The sequence below is a fragment of the Phaseolus vulgaris genome, chromosome 3 (assembly GCF_000499845.2).
Source record: "Phaseolus vulgaris cultivar G19833 chromosome 3, P. vulgaris v2.0, whole genome shotgun sequence".
In the NCBI taxonomy this organism is placed as follows: domain Eukaryota; kingdom Viridiplantae; phylum Streptophyta; class Magnoliopsida; order Fabales; family Fabaceae; genus Phaseolus; species Phaseolus vulgaris.
In genome coordinates, this window is record NC_023757.2 from 42,120,440 (window position 1) to 42,142,812 (window position 22,373).

At 31.1% G+C, this 22,373-nt stretch overlaps 2 protein-coding genes across 3 annotated transcripts; one reads left to right on the plus strand and one right to left on the minus strand.

The window, feature by feature from the left end:
* The first annotated feature begins 784 nt into the window (after positions 1-784).
* LOC137807833 (protein JINGUBANG-like) lies at positions 785-2,223 on the plus strand. The gene has a single exon (XM_068608652.1). It carries the CDS (start codon positions 898-900, stop codon positions 2,080-2,082), a length of 1,185 nt encoding a protein of 394 aa, XP_068464753.1. The 5' UTR covers positions 785-897; the 3' UTR covers positions 2,083-2,223.
* A 3,750-nt stretch (positions 2,224-5,973) lies between these two features.
* On the minus strand, positions 5,974-14,937 carry LOC137807834 (uncharacterized). 2 transcript variants are annotated; one of them, XM_068608653.1, is made up of 8 exons: positions 14,398-14,675; positions 14,127-14,319; positions 13,933-14,042; positions 12,966-13,044; positions 12,806-12,873; positions 11,797-11,863; positions 6,817-6,903; positions 5,974-6,466 (listed from the first exon to the last, which is right to left on the minus strand). In XM_068608653.1, the coding sequence occupies exons 1-8, from the start codon at positions 14,584-14,586 to the stop codon at positions 6,396-6,398; spliced, it is 864 nt and encodes a 287-aa protein (XP_068464754.1). In that variant the 5' UTR covers positions 14,587-14,675; the 3' UTR covers positions 5,974-6,395. The 2 variants fall into 2 exon arrangements, with proteins under 2 accessions (XP_068464754.1, XP_068464755.1); XM_068608654.1 differs by lacking the exon at positions 5,974-6,466 and having other exon boundaries at positions 6,495-6,903; positions 14,398-14,937.
* Between the last annotated feature and the right edge of the window lie 7,436 nt (positions 14,938-22,373).

Consider the following 22,373-nt stretch of genomic DNA (forward strand, 5'->3'; position numbering starts at 1 on the left):
GTTAGAAATCACATACATGGAAAACAACACAACCTGATGCAGCACGACCTAGTGTTGGACAACTTTTACAAAGATTACCAACAAGGTTAAAAATAATTGAGTGTTTCATTAACTTAAGGGTTTCTTATATAAATGTAGCAAATTCTCAAATATCTTGTACGAATTTCGGTTCAGACAGGTGATTCCTTTATTATGGGTGAACAAAAGTCTATAGGATCGACCCCAACTTTTAATGACGAAAGATATGCTTTAACAATATGAAGCCCGTTAATGACTTCATGTTTCTCTTTATATATAAAAAATTCTGAACTTGAATTCAAAATAAAGGATTAAATCAAATAATTAAACTCTAACAATTTCGTCAAGTCGGTATCAGATACGCATTTATGCAGGAAATCCAATTAGATACTCCGGGTTTGAATTATCTTTAGTCGTGAAACACGTGCACGTATCCAAATGAAAATCCATTGTACTTGCACTGTAACCCTAATAACAAAATCCAAAAAAAAAAATAATGACCATGGATGCACACCTTCTCTTTTAATCACGTTATCTGTGGAAATCTTCGTCAAATTAAAAAAAAATAATGACATGACAGCAACAGAGAGAAAGTGTTACTATTACAGTTCTTGAAAAGGAGGGGAAATTGAGAAAATAATGAGTAGAATTAGAAAAAGCAAAACATAAGAAGTAAGTAAATAGAGAAAGATATTTGAACAGAAATGGAAGGGCTATGGAAGCATGTATATATGTGTATACGTAAGCTCCATGCATGCCCCACTTAGCAGGGTATGATGTTGGAAGGAGTGTGAGGAAGTACCAAATAATTTGTGTTCACCATTTGTATAAAGTCAAAAACTCTCTTTCCTTTCCACCATATACAACTTTTTTCTCACCATGGAACGCACTGCGTCCTTCAACCACACCAATAATACTCTCTCTTCTCAACCAAGTCTCGCTTCAGTTCCCTCCCTCAACTCACCCTCACACCTCTTCAACGCTTCCACCGCCTCTCACACGTGCCTCGCCACTCTCAAACCCCACTCCTCCTCCTACACCTCCTCCCTCACCCTCGCCGGCAAGTTCCTCTACGCAGGTTCCTCCGACAGAGAAATCAGATCCTGGAACTACACTATTTTCCTCTCCGAAGAACACTCACAAAACACCAACATCTTAACGGCGGGAAAAGGTGCTGTGAAATCCATAGTGGTCCACTCCGACAAGCTCTTCACCGCACACCAAGACCATAAAATCCGCGTCTGGAGAATCACCACCCACGACCACGACCACGACCACGACCAGCAGAGGTTCACACGCGTGGCCACTCTCCCCACGCTCGGCGACCGCGTCACCAAAATCTTGCTCCCCAAGAACCACGTTCAGATTCGGCGGCACAAGAAGTGCACCTGGGTTCACCACGTGGACACCGTCTCCTCCCTCGCCTTGTCCCACGACGGAACGCTGTTGTACTCCGTTTCTTGGGACCGCACGATCAAGGTTTGGCGGACGAAAGACTTCGCGTGCTTGGAGTCCATACGCAACGCGCACGACGACGCCATAAACGCCGTGGCAGTTTCTGCAGACGGGCACGTGTACACGGGATCCACAGACAAGAGAATCAGGGTTTGGAGAAAAAAGGAAGGGGAGAAGAAGCACTCGGTGGTGGACACGTTGGAGAAACACAAGTCAGGGATCAACGCTTTGGCTCTTAGCAGTGACGGGTGCGTGTTGTACTCTGGTGCATGTGATAGATCGATACTGGTTTCGGAGCAGGGAGAGAATGGTAAATTGGTGGTGGTTGGTGCTTTGAGGGGGCACACTAAGTCCATTTTGTGCTTGGCTGTGGTTTCGGATTTGGTGTGCAGTGGTTCTGAGGACAAAACGGTGCGTATTTGGAGAGGCCTTCGGAAGGACTATTCCTGCTTAGCTGTTTTGGAAGGACACAGGAGCCCAATTAAGAGCCTAACTGCAACGCTTCATCACACTCATCTCCCTTCCCAACTATCTCTTCTTCTCTACAGTGGCAGTTTGGACAGTGATGTTAAAGTTTGGCAGCTATTTCTTCCTCTTCTTGCAACCTAATTTTTCCCCTTTTACCATCTTATCTTAATACTCATTTATTTTACATGTAACTATTAGAAACAAACTCTAAGAGGACATAAGCAATGTTATATGTGTAAGTTGCTGTATAAATTTGTAATCAACCATTTCTTTTGTGATTAATCTTTTCATGGAGATATTTACGGAATATAATACATTTATATGCAACCCATTAATATTATTTGTATGGATTTATTTTGTCCAACACCTTCTTTAAGAAAGAGAGGTGAGAAGATATTTTGAGGCCTGATATATCCTTAATTTTCTTTAATTAAGAAAAAATGAAAAATATCTTTATTTCATTTTGTTGATTGAAGCATATATAATGTACGAACTAACCCCACCGAAGGTTCCTCTGAAAGGGGAAAGAAAAGTGCATGAACCACAACTCATTAAGCTGCTAATCATTGTATGCTTAAGAGATTGGGATACAAGTAAAAAAATTAATAGTTATTTGCAAAGATACTTTAATATTCAATTTAATATAAGTTAATGAATATGTATATGAAATGTTTTATCTATTATTAATAATATGACTACAAGAAAATTATGATGAAATAATTAGTTGTAATAGTAAGTAAATTAGAGACCATTTTAGAAATTAAATAAAAATTTGGTTTCTAAATTTTTTTTATTATTGTTAAATAGTTTCTAAATTGGTATCTAATTAGCAACCAATGTTTTAACTACCAATTGTTTAGTTTCTAAATTTAGTCTCTTGGTTGCTAATTAGATACTAATTTAGAAACAAATTTTTTGTTAGTTTATAAAATGATCTATAATTTAGTTACTATTGTAACTAATTATTTTGATCTCTAAAAATTGATTTCTATTTCATGATTTTTTATAAATTATATTAATAATAATATATTATTAATATTATATTCATATTATATTAATATTACAGTTCATTTTAGGAGTATTTTTATTGTAATAATTTACTATTATTGTTGTTGATGTTGTTTGATGATATTTTTTTAAAAGAAACAGTTTTAAAAAAACTTTATATCTCTTAGTAAGTCACTATGAATTGCAGTAAAAAGTATTTTATAATTATCTATAATATAATTAAAAATATTTATTTTGTATTTAAAATTATTTATTATTAATAATATTATTATTATGATAATTACACCAAGCTGAAAAAATTTGCTTGCTAGTTATAAGTCAAATAAGATATACAGTGCAATTAAAAAAATAAAGATAATAATAATAATATTTGAATATTTATATCACTACAACTAGAAAGGTTATATTTAACATCAACTTTGACACATGTTAACAATAAAAAAAGTTTACGCTATTTAATAAATAGTGTTAAATTTGCTTTGTATATGTGGTAAACTTTAGAAGTATGGATGTTAATCCATTGTCATTGATTTTTGAAGATCCATTTTATGTAATATTAATATAGACTCTAACCGACATAAATTTAAGTAAATATTAAAAATAATTAACACTGATTTAAATAAATATTATATATATATATATATATATTTTGACTAAACTACACTATAACTTAAATAAAAAAATATTAAAATTAAATATATTACTACCTAAACCAACCTTAACTTCAACATATCAAATTTTATTAATATTTTTGTTCTAAGTTTAACTTAGAGTTAAATCTAGCTTTTTGTTTTGATTTTTGTTAAATAATATCGATTACGTCAGCACAAAGTATTTACTTAATAACATAAATAAATTTTATAATAAATTTATATTTTTAACTCAGTAAAAATAAATTTAAATTATTTTTGTTATCTTAAATTCGGCTAAGCCTACACTTTTGTTTGGAAACTAATTTATTATTTTCTTATAATGTATATTTAATATAAATAGTAGTATTTATAGATATTTATAAACTAAAATTATATAGTTAATAGAGTGTTCCTATACCTAATAAATAAATTTATTATATATACATATTTTTTTTTTCATAATATAGGTTCATCCAAAAATTATATGAAAATAATTTTAAGGATTAAAATAGTTATTAATTAAATTAAAGACTATTTTATAAATTAAAAAAAAAATAGTATCTAAAGTAGTTTTATATTATTAATAAAAAATTATAAAATAGTTTCTAAATTGATATATAATCCTTAGCTACCAAAGTTTTAGTTATTTAATATTTTAGTTAGTCTCGATTAGTATTTTATAGACTAATTTTTAATATAAAGTATTCATAGCTAAAATCTTGTTAGCTACTTTAGATATCAATTTAAAAACTATTTTATAAATTTTTATTAATAATAGAAACTATTTAGATACACATAATTTTTTAATCTTTAAAATAGTATTTAATTTAGTTAATATAACAACTAATTATTTTTATTTTTAAATTTTGTTACTATTTAATAATAATTTGTTTAATGTATAAAATATAACCATAGCAAAAGAATCCATACACCTAGCCCAAGAAAAGTATTTTATCAAGAATTATTATTACAATATAATAATATGTAAATAGTCATGATATGAATACATTTAATTAATCCAATTGATTGTATTACATGCATCTTCAAATACCTATTAAGCATGTTGTACTAGATAGTGACATTACACTCTTTTTTTTTTATCGACAATTCATTTGTCATAGTTTATTATACAAATAATTATATAATTCAGATGGTAAAAAACTCTTTCTCAAATTCTCATTACAAAATATTATAGTATATAGTATATATGATTTAGACCATTATTAAGTAAGAAATACTCCCTTTTAAGAATGAATTCGTATACTACAAGTCACAAACTCATTTTCTTATGGACCCATACTTTTAATTGCATCCTATTAAATAATGATACAATGATTATAGAGTTGATATTAGAAGATCCAATTAACTGATGTTAAATATGTTTTTATTGATTTAAATTGTCGTTTACACTCTCTTAATCTTGTTAAAAAAAAATTAAAATAACATAAAAATATATTGTATTATTATACTATATTTAATCATATAAAAATGAGATACAAATTTATCTCAATTTTAAAAGTTTACATAAAATTGATTTATATTTTCACATCATCTTAAACTTGTATAGATTTTAATTTCATTATCATAATTTTTGCCAGTAATATTTCTCATAATATTTTTCTTGATCAAAATTAATCTAATGTATTAAAATACAAAATTCAACAACTTTAATATCGATAACATTCCATTGTTATTTCATAATTAAATTAAATTAATTTATAATTTAAAATAATTTTCTAAATACAAATAAAACTTGATTTCATATTGGAAACGTACAAGTTGTTTTTGAATGTTTATAAAAATAATTTAGACTTTAGGTAATCTTTCGATTTGCATGTATAAAAATTTATGTGCTCGCATAATCAAAACTGCATTCTGTACATTTCCCATAGTTTTATTCTTAATAGAAGTAAAAGTTTCTTCTCTGTATGATGTTGTCTTCTCTTGTTTCCTTTGTGAGACAGTCTAGCATAATCATTTCTTCATTATTAGAAGTGTCAATTATAAATAAGAATATAAGCATTACTATAATTTTTCTTTGACGGCAGATAAGTAGACAAAACCAGATTTCCAAATTGACACAAAAAATACTATTAATCTACCTTATCCGAATAAAACATCAAATCAACCATCATTTTGTTCCCATGAGTTATCCCTAAACTTGATACTTTCACATCTTTAAAACAACACCTCTTTTACAATTCATTTCAAAAATATCATAATATATATTATTACTTTAAAATAAATAAAAAACATGATTTGAATACTAATATTCTCTTCCTATTTCATAGATTCGTTCTATGAGAAATTTATTCCACAGAACTTTTAATTTAGTGACTTCTATACATTTAAAATAATTCATTCCTTATTTCCTTTTGTAAATAACGAAGCTATTGTAATATATTATTATTATTTACTTTATGATTAAAATAATTTATCTCTTTATTTACAAATTTCCACCATCAATTCAACAACGCTTAGGAAAGGGAATAAATTATACATTTATACTACATTAATCGAATTTGAAAAACAAAACTGAACCTGAAAGGCTTTAAAATTTATTACTTTTCAGTGCAAATAAATATCAAAGTTTCAATCTAGAATCTTATTAGTTGTGTTAATTAGATTTTTTTAAGGATTTTCCCTATTTAACCCAGAAGGGGCTAAGGTGTTAGGTAACGGTCATTTCTCCAGTGCCTGGATTTGTAAACATCAGACAATTTTGGAAGTAGGAATGCTACTTACAAAAAGAACTCACATTTCTAAACTGAATGGGTTCGTTGCAGACGTAGACATCTATACGCATCATCATAGTTATTGTGTAAAAGTTTTGACAATGGATGTGCACAAAACGTTTGCCTCCAGATTCCAATCATAGAGCAAATCTGTAATGAATACATGACAGGCAAGGAGAGGAAGATAAAGACAGCTTGCAATTTCCGTGTCGTTATCTATACAAAGGCAAAAAATATTGTAAAGCTTTGCATATATGCAGGTATTGTAGCATATTCCGAACGACGTCGTAGCACCAGAAACTAAGCTTGTTCTATATGAACTGAAATTCTAACCACTGGTGCACGTTATCTATATTGTTGTACACTACATGCCCCTCTTGCTAGCAAATTTAAATGATTCTCGTTGGTTCAAAGAGTCATGGGATTGGCTAATAAAAATAACAAAACACTGCCATCATAGTAGAATAAACTTGGCTACAATGGCTCTTTAGCTGGTGTACCTGGATCACGGGGATATTTCAATGGGGTAGGACGATCCTTTGAACATATGACAGCAGTTCGCTGACCATATGGACTTTGCGATTCCACTGGAAATGACAACATCAATGTAAAGTTACTTACACAAGCTAGCTGGTAATCCAGGTACGAAACAAATAAATTGAAATGAAATGCAAACACTTCCGATAGAATCAACAATACATGCACCCAAAGAAAAAGGTAAAAAGATCAAGAATACAAGGGCATACCCAGAATTAACTATTTCTGGAAATATGAAGAAAGATCATATACCCATAAGGCCATGCAGGTGAATCTTCTAATATGCGCAATATTGTTTTTACAATCTAATATGTACAATATTATAATTTTAGGGGTCGTGTAATACGGACTAGAGAATGCGTAAGACCATCTTTATTGCTCGATTCTAGGATGAATTCTTCGGTCAACTATGGTGGGAGTAGAGGAAAAGTTCTCCATGCTACCAAGAAAAAAATATGAAAGGGAAGATAACGAGAGAGAACGGGAAGGAAACAAGACAGAAAAAGCTTCAAATGAGTTCTTAATACTGAAAAAAAAAACCTCTTAGCATCTTAGGTGGCAATGTAGAACCCACATTTTGGTTTTATAGTTAGAGATGCTACACTAATATGCATAACTCCTAACAAAAAACATAATATTACACGTTATTGACTTCATGAAAAACATTGCCTTGGATAAGATAATATTATCATATATTAGTGATAAACAGTACAATATTTGGATAGAATAAAACACTTTTTGCAAAAGTACCAATCACTTGAAATAATTATATTTATTTAATTTATGCTAAACTTTACAGAAATAAAAGGCGTAATCTCTATAGTCCACAAAATCATTTAGGTTAGGCATTTTTGTCACGAGATTATAAAAATTCTACGTTAGTTCTTACCATCGTAAAAATCAAAGGTTATTAACAAAATTAAGGGCCTGACACGTCCAAACCATACAATCTTGAGAACTAATTTAGGGATTTACTCAGACGTTTCGAAAGCCTAGGAAAAAAAGTCATAATCCCTATGTACATTCGATTAAAAGAAACAAAACATCATCAGATTTGCATATAGATATATGTCTTATCAAAATCATAATAAGAAATAATATCATATCTAATAGCTAGTGATTGATTTAAGGGGTTCGCAGAAGCCTTGAATCCTCATGATGGCCAAGTATATATATATATATATATATATTTGTGTGTTTTTTTGGAATTGTCAAATGAACTGATTTTTTACTATCATTATGCATTACTATAAAATTAAGCATTGAAACATTTTGTTTTCATGTTTTATATGCATAGTTGATTATTATTTTTAAATACTATATTAAAAAAATTTGATCCTAATTTAACTTATATTAAAATATGAAAAAAGCTTCAAGTTAATAAATTGTAGTGAATATATTTAAATTTAAATATATTAAATTTTATAATATCAATTATCATCTGCATCATTATTTTCTTATTTTCCTAATATGCCATCAACGTCAAACAGTAGAGTATTGACTAATTCCAAAAGTGTGCCAAACGAGACCCTGATATTAAGGGGGTAAATTCAATATGGTATTCAGATTTTGCTAGGGATTGTGCTAATGTAGTAAACCTGTAGCGAGCTAAGAATAATTCAAGTTAATAAAGTTACGGCCTATTTGAGCTGGTTGCATCTCCTTTACATTAATACAAGTTAAAATTATTATCAAGTTTTATAACAAGTTTCTTCAAAAAGAAAATGTTAGAAGAAAAAATATAAAAAATAAAATTAACTATTTTACAAGTTAAAATTAACTTATGTTTAAATGAAAAATAAAAATTTAATGAAATTATGAGAAAGCTTTTACAAATTAACTAGTATATAAATTACAATTTTAACTTGTAAAAAAATGTCAATTTTTTTTCTTAAAAATTAACTCGTTCAAAAGTACTGTTAACTAACTTGTATTACCTTTTAAAATTCTAAAACTTGTCTTTACAGTTACGGTGAAAAATTAATTTTTTATGAGCCCATACATAAAAACCTTATCAATGCTAATTCCACCCCTACGACTTAATTTAGTTATCCATCATTTGATCGTATAAGAGGAATTCGATGGATAAGCTTACACAACAAAGAACTTGCATCAAACAATTGATATAGTCATAATATATAATACAAGCTTATCCTAAATCTGGTAGGGAGAAGAGAAATAGATTGGATGAAAAGAAGTCGATACAGTTGGATATAGTTGAAATAAATAAGAAATAAAGAAGAAACTAAATATGATTAATTGAAGAGAAACAGAAAAAAGATGAAGATATTAAAAAATGAATAGAAATAGATGAAAAATAATACACCGTCTCACCAATTTTAAAATTTTTGTTCTTTTTCCCTCACCAACCTATTTATATTAATTATTTTTACCTGTTCTCTTAATCGGGTTTAGGATTTAGATATTTTAACGTGTGGAATTTAGAATTTTGACAACTTCAGCTCAAGAATTGTTTACTTACAGTTATGGTTGTCTCAATATCTAAAGAAAAAACTCAGATCAAGTTCTATATATCCTTATTCCTTATCATCAAGTTCTCAAAGCAATTCAAATATGGCGAGAGGATGTTCTTTCTAGGAGTAAATAACTTCAATTAAATATTTATTACAAAATTTCAAATAAACATCTTCATGTCATCATTTATTGGAGACATAATGGCAAAGACATAAAGAACTTGATCCAAGTTTTGTCGTATGTTTAATCTAGAATTATTTGTATAGTTTTATTTATTATTTTTTGTTTCAGACACTGTTTATAAATACATAAGTATACACACACAACTATTAAATAAGAAATATTCAGTTAATAAAAATTTACCAGTGATTTACGGGGAATAAGATAACTTTCACTTATAGAAAACTACAATAGGACATTAGTACACTTGCCAATTAAAAGAGTATTTACCCCAAGTCTTCGTTAAGTATTCTGTTGTCGTTCACAGGGGATTATGGTTCCAATTTTATTAATTTGTATATTTTTCTTTTATATTAAAGTTTATGAATTTTAATTTCTTGTCATCAGTTCTAAACTTGCAATTCTAGTACAATTTTTATGTGAAACAAAACTTTAGTTGAGTCTTTACTCTCTGACTCTAAAATAGAAAAGACAACGAGAAGAAATTGTTCAGAGCCAAGGAAATAGAAGCTAGAATTGCAGCAGACAAACCAATCAATCTCAAACTCAAAACAACGCATGGCGGCCACTCGACATGAAGGTAAACAACAAAACCCACCTAGTAGAACTCTGGGGGCCTATGCCATGTGACGAGGGCCCATATGCTTCTCTAGCATTGTTGCTCCTCCTATATGTTAACTTCCTCTTCCTCAGAATTGTTAACACAATGATCACTAGGACGATTCCCTCCAGAAAAAATCACATTCAGATTTTGTTGCCATGAGTTGAATCAACATGGACAACAAGTAGTTGCGGAGGATGTTTGGTTAGAGCTTTTATTTACTGAGTCCAAATCTTATTTTATGCCAAGATAGCATCGCATGTAGTAAGATCAAGCCCTCCCCTTTACGTTGTATGGCTATTATGTTGGGCTTGATGATATGTTGAGGCAAAGGTATCAACAATTCTGTTATAGTGGCTTGTTCAACATCTATAGTCATTATGGCTCCTCTTATTGTTGCATCTAGTATCATCTTTGTTTTAAACCTCAAACCAATGCACAATATACTTAGTTGGGACACATCTTCAAATACATGACTTGAGCATTTTTCAAGCAACAAGGATTTGAATTGCTCTCAAGTTTCACAAAATGGTTCATCAAGTCCTTTACTAAAGGTAGAGATTTCTAGTTTGACACTGATGTGTTTGGTAGGTGGAAAGAACCTATTAAAGAATTTTTCTTCTACGACATTCCAACAAGTTAGGCTATAATTTGGATGACATTGTAACCAGGCTTTAGCTTTCTCATTTAGAGAAAATGGAAAAAGTTGAAGATACACAACTTCATATTCTCCTTGTGGAATTCTCATGGTTCCACACAACTCATTGAATGTTGACAAGTGTGTATGGATCCTCATGGTCCATTCCAATAAATAGATGGGCAATGATTACGCTTAGGAAAGTTGGCTTCATCTCCATTGCCTTTGTAGTGGGAGGAGCAACAATGTCGGACAAGTGTTTGGGCTCTGGCATGGCATGATCACTCAGAGCTCTTCTAGGTGGGTTTTATTGTTGACCTGCATGTCCAAGGTTTGTCATTGGTTGTTTTGAGTTTGAAGTTGATGTATTTGTCTGCTACAATTCTAGTTTTTAATTCCTTGTTTTCGCAAGATTTCTCCAAGTTGTCTTTTCTATTCCAGGATCAAAGTTAAAAGGTTCAGCTAGAGTTTTGTTTCGCATACAAATTGTGCTAGAACTGCACGGTTAGAATTGATAACAAGAATTTATAAAATTTGCAATCTATATACGTTTATACAGAACTATTAAATTAAAAAGATACAAATTAATAAAATTTGGTACTATAATTTCCAGCAACAACGCTAGAAAACTTGACAGGACCTAAGTACGCTTGCCAAGAAAAAAGGGCAATTTACCCCAAGTCCTTGTGAAGTTTTCTCCTCCTAAAGTCACTGGAGCATTGGCAACCATAGCCACTCCACATTGACCTTAAGTTCCCAATCATTTTGCAGACGCATTACATGCTAAGCTCCAAAAAAAACTCAACCAGAGGGAGTAGGAAGGGGTATCAAATCCATAAATTGGTGTTACCCCTTAAGCTTGTGATAAAACTAATCTATTTACGTGGTGGTTAGCAGCTTAGCGCTGTTGGACAAAGAAACCATAAATCTCTCCACTTCATTTCAGAACATAAACTCTTCCATATATTCCAAGAATATAAACATGTTTGAAATTTTTTAACTCAATACAAAAGTTTATATCACAAGAGCGGAGTTTAAAGCCGTGTGTACCTGAGCAAACTTGCAATAGAGATGCACCCACCTTCTGGATGGCACTTTCAGCTTTCTTAATTTCATCCTATCCAAATTTATCATGTAGGAAATAGATGATTCACAACTTCAGAAGTCCATGGGACATTAATAGAAAAGCCACACAATAACTCAGCTTGATTTGAAATGTACTTAATTGAAAAAATAAAAAATGATATAGATTGAATTAGATATTTACATTATCAGCCAATCATGCATCGACAAATTACTAAGAATTTGACCACCACAATCACTATGTAGGAAGTCTAACTTGTTAAATGATGTGCCAACTGCCAACACATCATTAAATGACAGTAAAAATCTTTGTGCTGACAGAAAAACATATTTAAACTCAAATAATATAAGCACAGTTGAGATATAATTTATTTATATAGTCAGTAACAAAGTTTTCACATTAACTTGTACAAGACACATAAGTCACTTGTCTGAGTCATTGCAATGAATGATTGAGTTGAATGTTTATCTAGGGCAAGAGGAATGAAAAACAAACTAAATAGTCAAATCAAATTATTTAAGGGGGTAAAAATAGCCTCCATTTTCTCTTTTTTCAATAATCTATTCCAGCTCCAGGCAAACTGTTTATAAGGATTTGATAAAAATTTCCGAAATCTTAATAATAACAAACTTTCACTGTAACTCCTAGACTATTAGCACATATATATCCTCTAAGGGCATTATCAAATCAGCACTACACCCTAAAAGTGAACTCAAACTAGAGGATGCCTGGAAATAATTCTTGTTTGACATTGTGAACTCTTCCTATGTTTCAGCACAAGGTCCGTAAGTTCTCCTTCAATATTGGCATTCAATTTTAATCCCCTGAGTAGGAGTACGTTTCAAAGTTTAGGGTCATTAATCACTATCAATACCAGTTACAAGTAATATTAAATAAAGCAATCGACCAGGCATTGTTAAATGCATAATATATGAATCGGCAAAATAATTGTTTAACATTTGTTATTACATGTACCTCAGGATCATGACCCTTTGCAGCTATAAACAACCCACCAACACGAACCAAAGGAAGACAGTATTCAGCTGGAAATGCAAAAATAGAAAGCCAACACTAAAGTAGTTACGAATCGCAAAGTGTCAATGCAACGAATTAAATTAGGAAGTACTCAATTTACCTAATATTCTCATTTCTGCAACTGCCCTAGCAACTGCTACATCAAATTGCTCTCTGAAACAAGGATTATGCCCTAAATTCTGCCCTATGCACAGAACAAGACATATTTTCAGGCAGTGGAAGGTATACTGAGATGATCACAAGTTAGTGATGCCAAAAAGTAAAACAAAACATAACAGCAATGTAAAGATCTTTGGGAATTGGAAGTGTTTCAGTTTAAGAAACGTGTTCCATGTTAATTGAGGTTAATAATCTCCATAGTGATTGCTTTAATAATGGAGATTGAGGTTAATAATCTCCATGGAAAATCGTGTTTGGTTATTCTCTCCTTTTGTTTTCTTTCTAAGGGCAATAAATAAATGTAACACTAATATTGATTATGTCCGTTTTGTGATGGTGCCGTGGTCCCATCTGCAGCAATAATGGTGCTATTGCTCAAGCATTTTCTCGTGGGCTTTCTCTTCGTTCAGTTCTCGAGGCTGATTTCATGGTTTGTTAATAGCCCATAATAAGGGACTGCAGAATCTAATTGTGAAGTCTGACTGTCTTGAAATAATTAGATTGGTGAATTCTGGTTGAGACTTGGAGGGTCAATTCTTTCAGCTATTGGATGAGACTAGAAAATTGAGGGATACTTTACAGAATTGTTTATTTGTGCATATTCAAAGGTAAGCTAATCATTTGGCTGACTTCTTTGAGAAACATGTTTTATTGCTTACTAGAGAAAGTTGTTTTTTTATGTTATTCTCATCGTACATATTACTCCTTTATGGAAGAGAATGATGCACCTAATCATACGATTAATAAATAAGTGTGGTTCTGGGGCTTTTGCCCAGACCCTGGCAAAAAAAGAAAAATGTAAACTCTAAGGAAAACAATTCAAAATAGCATAAAAAGATGGATAGACAAACAAAAAATAAGATATATTCAGACGGAATTAGTTAAAGAAAAACAGGAGTGTATTTTACCTCCGCTCTTCCTCTTACAATTTGAACGTTTGAGGAACCGATAACACCGACAACGTGCTCCAAGAAGACGCATCGCTTGTTCATAGACTCCATCAGCGTTACATCCCACTCTATTCCATTGAATCACATATTACGACGGACTCCGCTGACCAATGACACAATTCAGATATTGAATACATCACATAAGAAAAAACCTGGACGAGCTATGGCCAAAACTACTCCGGGAAGGCCGGCGCCAGTTCCAACATCGACGAGACTCAACTTATCGCATGAAGAGCCGCAGTGCAAGCGGTAACAATCGCTGAGCGCAGGCAAAATCGCGAGGGAGTCCTCGACGTGCCTTTCCATCACATCATTCACCTCTCTAACAGCAGTGAGATTCATGCGCTGAAATCGCAATTGCGATGTTCATTTGTTCAGGGAGAGTGTGAGTTGTGTTGTATACGAGTGAGAGAAATTGAATACCTTGTTCCATTGAAGAAGAGTGTCGACGTAGAGATGAATCTGATGTTTCTGGTGGGAGGTTAGCGTTCCGAAGTGGGAGAGAGTGGCTACGGACTTGTGCTGACACAGTGTTGTTAATTTGAATTTTCGTGTCGGAAGGTGTTTGAAGAAAGTCCACCGAGAAAACTGTAAGTTACTACCCAGCAGCATTTCCTCCCGCGCGCTTTTACGTTCCCGCACTTTACGACTTATGTTGCTAAGCTGGCTTGGGTTTACAAGCCCAAACCCAATTGACAAAACTATAAGGCAAATTCTATTTGCAAACTCTCTTTTCCTCGCTACGTCCCTTTCTTGTTTTGGTAAAGTGTTGTTATAAAATTACTCTTACTCGTTCAACTCCACACACTTGTAACATTGTCATCTTCTTTAATCTAGTAGAAATGTTGGGTGCAACAATTGCTATGACTTGGAGCATTATGCAATGGTACAAAATCACGAGCCTCTTCCTCATAAGCAGCTACGCTAATCTGGATTTATTATTGGGATGACATGATACTCACTGGATAACACAAGTACCGGTTGCTTACTAAAGCACCGGTATTTAGGTAATTTTGCACAGTAATAAAAACTATATTTATTTATTTAGAAATAAAAAAAGAGAGTTTTAGACTGTTATACAATAATAAATAATATATTTTATTTATTCTATAAATCATGAATATATTTTATACAATAGTCTAAATAAATATTTTAATTTTATATTTTGTTTATTCTATAAATAAAAAAATTATCTCAATAAAAAAATTGTTACTTAAATATGAAATACATTAGATTTTTTGTGAGGCTCCGTTCAAAATTCAAAGAGAGATGATGGATAGAAGAGATTGTAAGGATGTTTAAAGTGAAAAATGATTAACAGAGATGTAAAGATTATTTAGGGTTTAGGATTTAGGAATTAATTTATAATTTTTTATTAATAATAGAAATTAATATTAGTAGTTTTTAATTTATAAAAGACTACCTAATTTAATTAATATAATAAAAAATAGTTATTATTTAATATTTTTTTATATTGCTGATGTTAGTTAAAGGTAAAACATGTACTTGAATGAAAAATAACGGGAATAAACTTGATAACAAGATTGAAGCTTCTACTTGAAAAAGTTTCATATTTTAGACAAAATAGAAGAAAAAAAACATTGAAGTTAATTATTAAGTAACAGAGTTCAATCCTCCAACGTGAAAAGCTTGATGTTCAATTTTCTGTCTCTAACAAAAACTCTAAGGAGTTCATGATTAAAAAAAGGAAATAATGGATAAAGTGGAGATAAGAAATGAAGAAGAAAAGAAGAAGGGAAAAGGATGAGGAAGGGATGGCTTATAAAGTTAGAAAAAAAAGAGAGGTTAACATGGATAAATTGTAGGATTCATCCACTTTAGTAAGAAATTGTACTATAACAAACTTGTAGGATTACTATTATTATTATATTAATATTGTTATTAATAATATTATTAAATAAACAAATTATATTTTATTAGAGTTAAATATGATTAAAAAATTTAGAGTTAATTTGTTTTTCTTAATTTTAATGAAGATGAAAAATAAAATTAACGTGAACAAATAGTCAAAATCGTTTGTTACGTGATAAAATCGTTAACATCATTTACTTCTTATGTTTTCCATAACGATTAAAAGTGTAAAGATCAATTAACTCTACAATTTCAAAATAAATTATAATTTCGTATCAAAATCCATATAGAATAAAAACATACATAACCTTTTTAGAATGTTATCATTTTGGAACCCATTTTCCAAAAGCATGGTGTGTTGATGATGTATTTAGGCATCTTGTCAAAATGTGTAGATTCTTAGGCATACATATAGTATGATAGCCAATCACTACTTAAGCTTAAAATGGTATTGCAATGTTAAAGCTTCCTGTTATAGCACAAAATAAAAATCAAAACCAATATAGGTTAACCATTATGTTGTCACACGCTTGGAGATTTGAAAACTAATATACAGCTTCAAATTATTACATTTAGTATTGGTATTAGAACGTCTCATACTTATGTAGGAGATGAGTTGAACGAGATCACTTGTTGATGAAAAGTGTTTTGAATTCACCATGGACAACGATCAAGTTTAGATATCTAGATTTATGCATCTTCTACAAAGCAATTACCATGTAGTGGAAAATCGCCAATTATTTCCCTCTATTGAATGTCGATGACACAAAGACATTAACTATTTCTATTTCTTAATTAGGAAGATGATCATCACCTAAATCATTGTCTCGTATTACATTCACTGTCTTTGGTTAACTGTGTTCATTTTTTTTCTTCAATTATAGATAGTGTTTTTTTAGTTAAAGGTTTGTACACTTGTGCAAGACCTCCGTGATTGTAGGATACGTGCACTTGTTTACTACAAATTTAAATATGTTTTCAGTTTATATAAATATGGTGTTTGGTTCCTTTAAAAAAATATTTACTTGTTGGTTTCTCTAAAATTTAGAATCACTGCTTTTTGATCTTTAGTGTTATATTTTGTTTTATCAGTGATAAAACAATATATAAAAAAAGTTATTTCACGGGTGATCTAACCCATTTACATAGATAAAGATAACTCGCTGAAAACCATCCTAACCAATCCCAAAACATCTCCTAGACAAACGCTTTAAAACTATCCTTGTCAAAAATCAAACATCGGCGTAATTAAAGAAAATAAAGACAAATTAAAATATCAATACACAAAGAAAAAGAGAAACAAACAGAAAAATATTTAGTAGATATCAAAAACCAAACTTTTAATTAAACCAAAGAAAAAATTTCGAAATAATCCAAAATTCCACCTTTAAAAATAATCATAATATTCCTGTGACTCCAAATCATACTCATGAAGTTCGTAGATTTTGAAAAAAATATATATTAATTAAACGTTTCTATTAACGCAAGTTAATATTTTGATATAATGTCATTATGTAACAGTTAGAAAAACTCTTAAAAATCTGTAAAATAAAATATTTTTATCCATCATAAATTGAGTATTATAGATTAAAAGTTTATTTCAAATTATTGAGGGAAAAAAAAGTATAAAAAACTATTTTGCAGAAAATAAAACAAAAATTCACATGTTTTTTAAGAACTGTTTAAATTTTATAAAAATGAAAAAATTTTAAAAAAATAAAAATAGCTAATTTTACAAATACGAAAACATTTAAGCCAAATTATTATTATTTTAAAAATAAACTACATTAATTATTTAAAGTACTGTTTTAAGCAAGTAAATTGTAGTAATTAGGTCCGATGAAATCAAGATCATCTTCGTTTACAAAACAAAACGCAAAAAGGCTTTATCATTTCAGTTATAAGTTTGTGAGTGAATCCACTACCACATGCTAAATTTGAAGGCAAAGTAAATTTTTTTTAAGAACTTGTATTTCCTTGTTCATGTGTGGACCAGCAATGATAGATCTAACCAAAAAGGTTTTGGAATAGTTTCTCTCACAATTTTTATTTTATTTTTAATATAATATAAATTTATTGTAATAAATTGTCTTCATAATTAAAATAATTAAAAATAAATTTACAATGTGGGTTTTATTTCCACTAATTTATACTACATCCAGGGCTTGAAACTTGTGGTGAGAAGGTATTTAGTTTGTGTATTTTGGTCCCAATATAGCATGTATATCGGTGCAAAATAAGCCGAATGTGTCAGAGAAGAAAGGCTACTCCTCTTATGATCAGTTAAGTCACTCCTCTTGTGCTTTGATTCGTTTTTCAAATTCCTTCATGATTCCGTCTTTGAAATGTTTCAGAAAAGTGTATCAGATAACAGATCGAGAAAATCAAAATATGCAGGATTGATGTGGTCAAAGATGCAAGAATCAAATTCATATTGATGTATATGTATCTTGGGGATCATTTTGTTTTCATTTTGAAAGCTCAAAAGCGTAAGATTATATCTACTATTGATCTAATAGATGTTGGCATCAAGTAATTTAAAAAAAAAAAATCTTTTATAACTTTCATCAATCTTCTGAAAGAATAATTGTTCGCATATATAATTTAACAAAACTACTCGATTACTTTTCTTTTCTAGCGCTTTACTTTTTATGAGCCGTAGCAGAAATGTTATAACCACACAAAGTTTGACATCTTGAAAAATGAGAAGCATAGAAAGGAGTTTTCTGTTATCCTAATATCCATAAAATTATAGAGTTTTGAAATGTGGAGGGGTAAAAAACATTGTGCAGTGGCGGTCCAACTAATTAACCTCTGCATAAGAAATTAAGGACAAAGGGAACATGGCACACTGCGCACTTTATATCTTGGGGCTTAGACTATGTTGTGTGCCAAAAAGATTTGAATCTCTGAAAAGAAATCCACTTTCATTCTCTAGTTTTACTTTTCCACCAAACTAATTTGGTTTGCCACATTTTCCTCCATTGATGAGAGGAGAAAGTGGAAGAAAAGGCTGGCTAATGCGCGACTTTATCTGAGTCAAACATAAAGTCATAAGCCAAGGTTTAGATAGGTTATTTTCGAAAACTACTTTTGTCCTCTACATATATGCTCAAAACAGCATCCAAACAACACAACAAGGGGGTGAAGCCAATTCATAATCCAGTGGGGTAGAAAAAATAAACTAATGAGATTCTAGAACTGGAGCAAGGGGAACAAAAATGGACATTAGATAGGATAGGTTTTGAGGTAAAAGATAGGAGGAATTTGTTAGATAAAAAGAAGTTAGCTAGAAAAGAAGGGGTTGGAATTGGGGGCGTGCGGCAAAAAATGTTGAAAAAGCAAGAAAGGAAAGGGCAATATAAAAACAAAAAGAATTATGTAAAAGATGTTTTACACACATATATATCAGAGTGTTGAGTGGTGCGAGAATCAAGAAGTATCATCAGACCAGGTATATGGTACTGGACAAACATTCAAAATATGCTTATCTTGGAATCTTTTTCTCTATCTCTGTAAACAATGAATTATTGCTTCCAAGCTTCAGAATGCCGGGAACATTATTGCGTTATGTGTACAGTAACTAACATTTCTGTCCCCATAAACTTGGCTTTTGCACCAGGACAACCATTCCATTCAGAAGCCCACATATTCTATTTCTATCTTGTACTTAGTATGTGTCTTCCTCCTCTTAACATTTTTTTACACTTATATTCTCTCAAACTCTGCCATCCTCATTCTTTTCATCACTTTCTCATTCTTTATTCCCATCGGTATACTATACATATATATATGTCTCTCTGATCTGCCAAATTCCATCTTTAACTAAACCCTATAAAGCTCATCTCATAACCATTTCAATATATTCATCCACTTCATATACAGTCACAAACAGCCTTTTACTGCTTTTCAATTTAATAATTGCCCTTCACATAAACAATCTTCAACCCTCAATCCATTAAATCTCAAACACATCTCACTAATTCATCTACCAGTCAACACAATCACACTGTGTCCATGGGAATAATAATACTGTTACAACCACCCAATCATTTTGTGCCCCAATAATTTTGTTTCAACAAAATTTTCCACAAGCAATAACAGTGGTAGAAGAACCAGATTTTACTAATATTAACAGATAATTAATTCTTCTGTGTTATGTACAAAAAAGACAGTGTATATATGTAGTTGAATATGTGAAAGGATTAGTTTATATTAATTTTGGAAGCATAGATAAATAGGAAATAAAAAAAACATGAAATGGGGTCATGTTTCCTTTTCCTGGCAAACAAGAGCTGGAGGGCATAAAAAAGTTGGCACCACGGTTTTCGTGATAATTCTTTTTCTTTCTTAGTTGCCACAATACAAAAAGGAGAGAGAATAGAGAGGTGTATGAAGTAGTCTCTTTCTCTTTCTCAGAGAGATGGCACGAACTACCTTGGATTTTTCTTCAACCTTTCAACGCCCTCACCCAACAGCAATCATCATGCCCTCACCCTCCTTCCCCCTCTCTCTGACCGTCCATAACCATCATCATTACCCCCTCAAGGCTCCCACCCCTTCCTTTATCAGAAACATCATCATCATCATCATCCACCAACACCTTTTGCTCCTGATCATCACCACCTTCACCATCACAGCCACAACGCACAAGAACAACACCACCAACACAATCAAGGAACATCCAAACATGCTGCTGCTTAGCTTCTACTCATCACAAAACCCTACTTTCGCACCTAGCTAGCTTCAGCAACTTATACATATATATTGAGTCGTGAGAAGGGTCTAGCTTTTGCTGCCAGGATCCAGCCACTCACACTCTTGGGGAATCAAGCGTCTCGGTCCGATCCATTTTCTGTTTCCTTTTCTCTTTAAGTATATTAATTCTATGTTACTTATTAAGTAGCCTTTTTTTTTCTTTTCTTTCCAATTTTATACCAAATTTTAGTTTCATTCGCAGAAGGATTCTGTTAGTTTGCTTTATCACCATCTTCCTTCTCTCCTTCTAAGTGTGCAAGTGTTCTTACTTATTGTGATTGATAAACTTCAAAAATCAAAGGTTTGGGTACCATATACATGCTTTCAACTTTTTTTCCTCCGTCCTAAAATTGTTAGTGTAGAAACTCATAAGGAGATCAGAATATTGCTAGTCAGTAATATTTAATTAATGATTCGTTTCTTTAGTTCGGGCAATCATAGTTCTGAGAAGAGTCAAGGAACTCTTTGTGACTTTGTCACTGTATCCATATTCTGGGTAAAAGAATGATGCACCTATATTTGCTGGGTCTAGCTAGGGTTTCCCAGCAATATCTTTTTAATTTACACTAGTTTGTTTACTTCCTTTTGGTGTAGATTTTTAGTGATGATGCCTGGGAAAGAATATACATAGATACACAGACACAAAAGTATGAATCAGAAATCAGAATTCATGGATGAATTAAGATGAATCGAGTTACCTAATCAAGACTCAAGAGCAGAAAGTCTAAATTATTGACCAGAACTCCTTTTCCGTTGAATTTTCTACATCTTGTACTTCTTGCTTTCAATGTTCTTTGTCCGTAACTCCACAATCTCTAACTTTATCTAACCTTTAATTTTTCCCGGTTTTTGATGTGTTGCACGTCTAGTTGTAGCTAGCAATCACATCTTTCTCATGAACACAACGACCTACACAGATTTCTCTCTCTAGCATGTACGTGAATATATATGTATATATGTATATATAAAATGCAATTCATCAATGACGATACGCATGCTCGGACGGAGGTGAAGTCCTGAGAGTCATCGTTAAGTCAGAAAGAAAACATCTGAAATTAAATACATGTATTACATTATTATTTTTTAGGTACGTTCTTAATCGTAAATTAAAATGCTGCAAATATCTATTCATTTCTTACTTCACGTTTGGATAATTTTGTTCACAGATAAAAGAGAGAAAACAAAATTTTCTTAGGTTAAAAATATAAAAATGGAAGCAACGCAAAACATAACTAATGGTGGCACCCATTATGATTGAATGAATCCTTCACCCTGCAACATGACAGCTAAACAAGTTTCCGTGGTTTGTGAAGGAAGAAGTAAAATTACCATTTATTAAATATATACAGAAGAATAAGAACACAGTTAACCCTAAGAACTTAATTTCTAACCTGTTAAATAAACCATGATACACTTACATATGTAATAGTTAAATTTAATGCATATATGAAGTTGAAAAATAAAATGCTATAATTTTCATGGTAATAAATCGGATTAATATTTCATTCATCGTATGATAGACCAAAATAAAATCAAGAGCGAAAACGAGTTTAGAATTATGTTTTATACAAGGCTCGAAATTAACGTATAGTTTTCAAATTTATGATATATACAAGCTTCTTTAATGTTTTCCTTTTTGAAATTCTGACATGCTCTAAAAGTCTACTAAAAAATCTACTTTATAAAAGACCGTTAAATTAATTAATAAACCTACTTTTAAACATATAAGCAACAATTATGCAATCTCAGAAAATTATTATAACTTTTTT

Bases quoted from the DNA above. Each gene is read 5' to 3' on its own strand.
- LOC137807834 (XM_068608653.1), bottom strand. From the start codon at position 14,586: ATGCTGCTGGGTAGTAACTTACAGTTTTCTCGGTGGACTTTCTTCAAA. The intron at 13,045-13,932 runs GTAAAATACACT...TGCATAGGGCAG, and splicing joins TTGTAAGAGGAAGAGCGGAG to AATTTAGGGCATAATCCTTG. The intron at 6,467-6,816 runs GTACACCAGCTA...TATTCATTACAG, and splicing joins GAAATATCCCCGTGATCCAG to ATTTGCTCTATGATTGGAAT.
- LOC137807833 (XM_068608652.1), top strand. From the start codon at position 898: ATGGAACGCACTGCGTCCTTCAACCACACCAATAATACTCTCTCTTCT.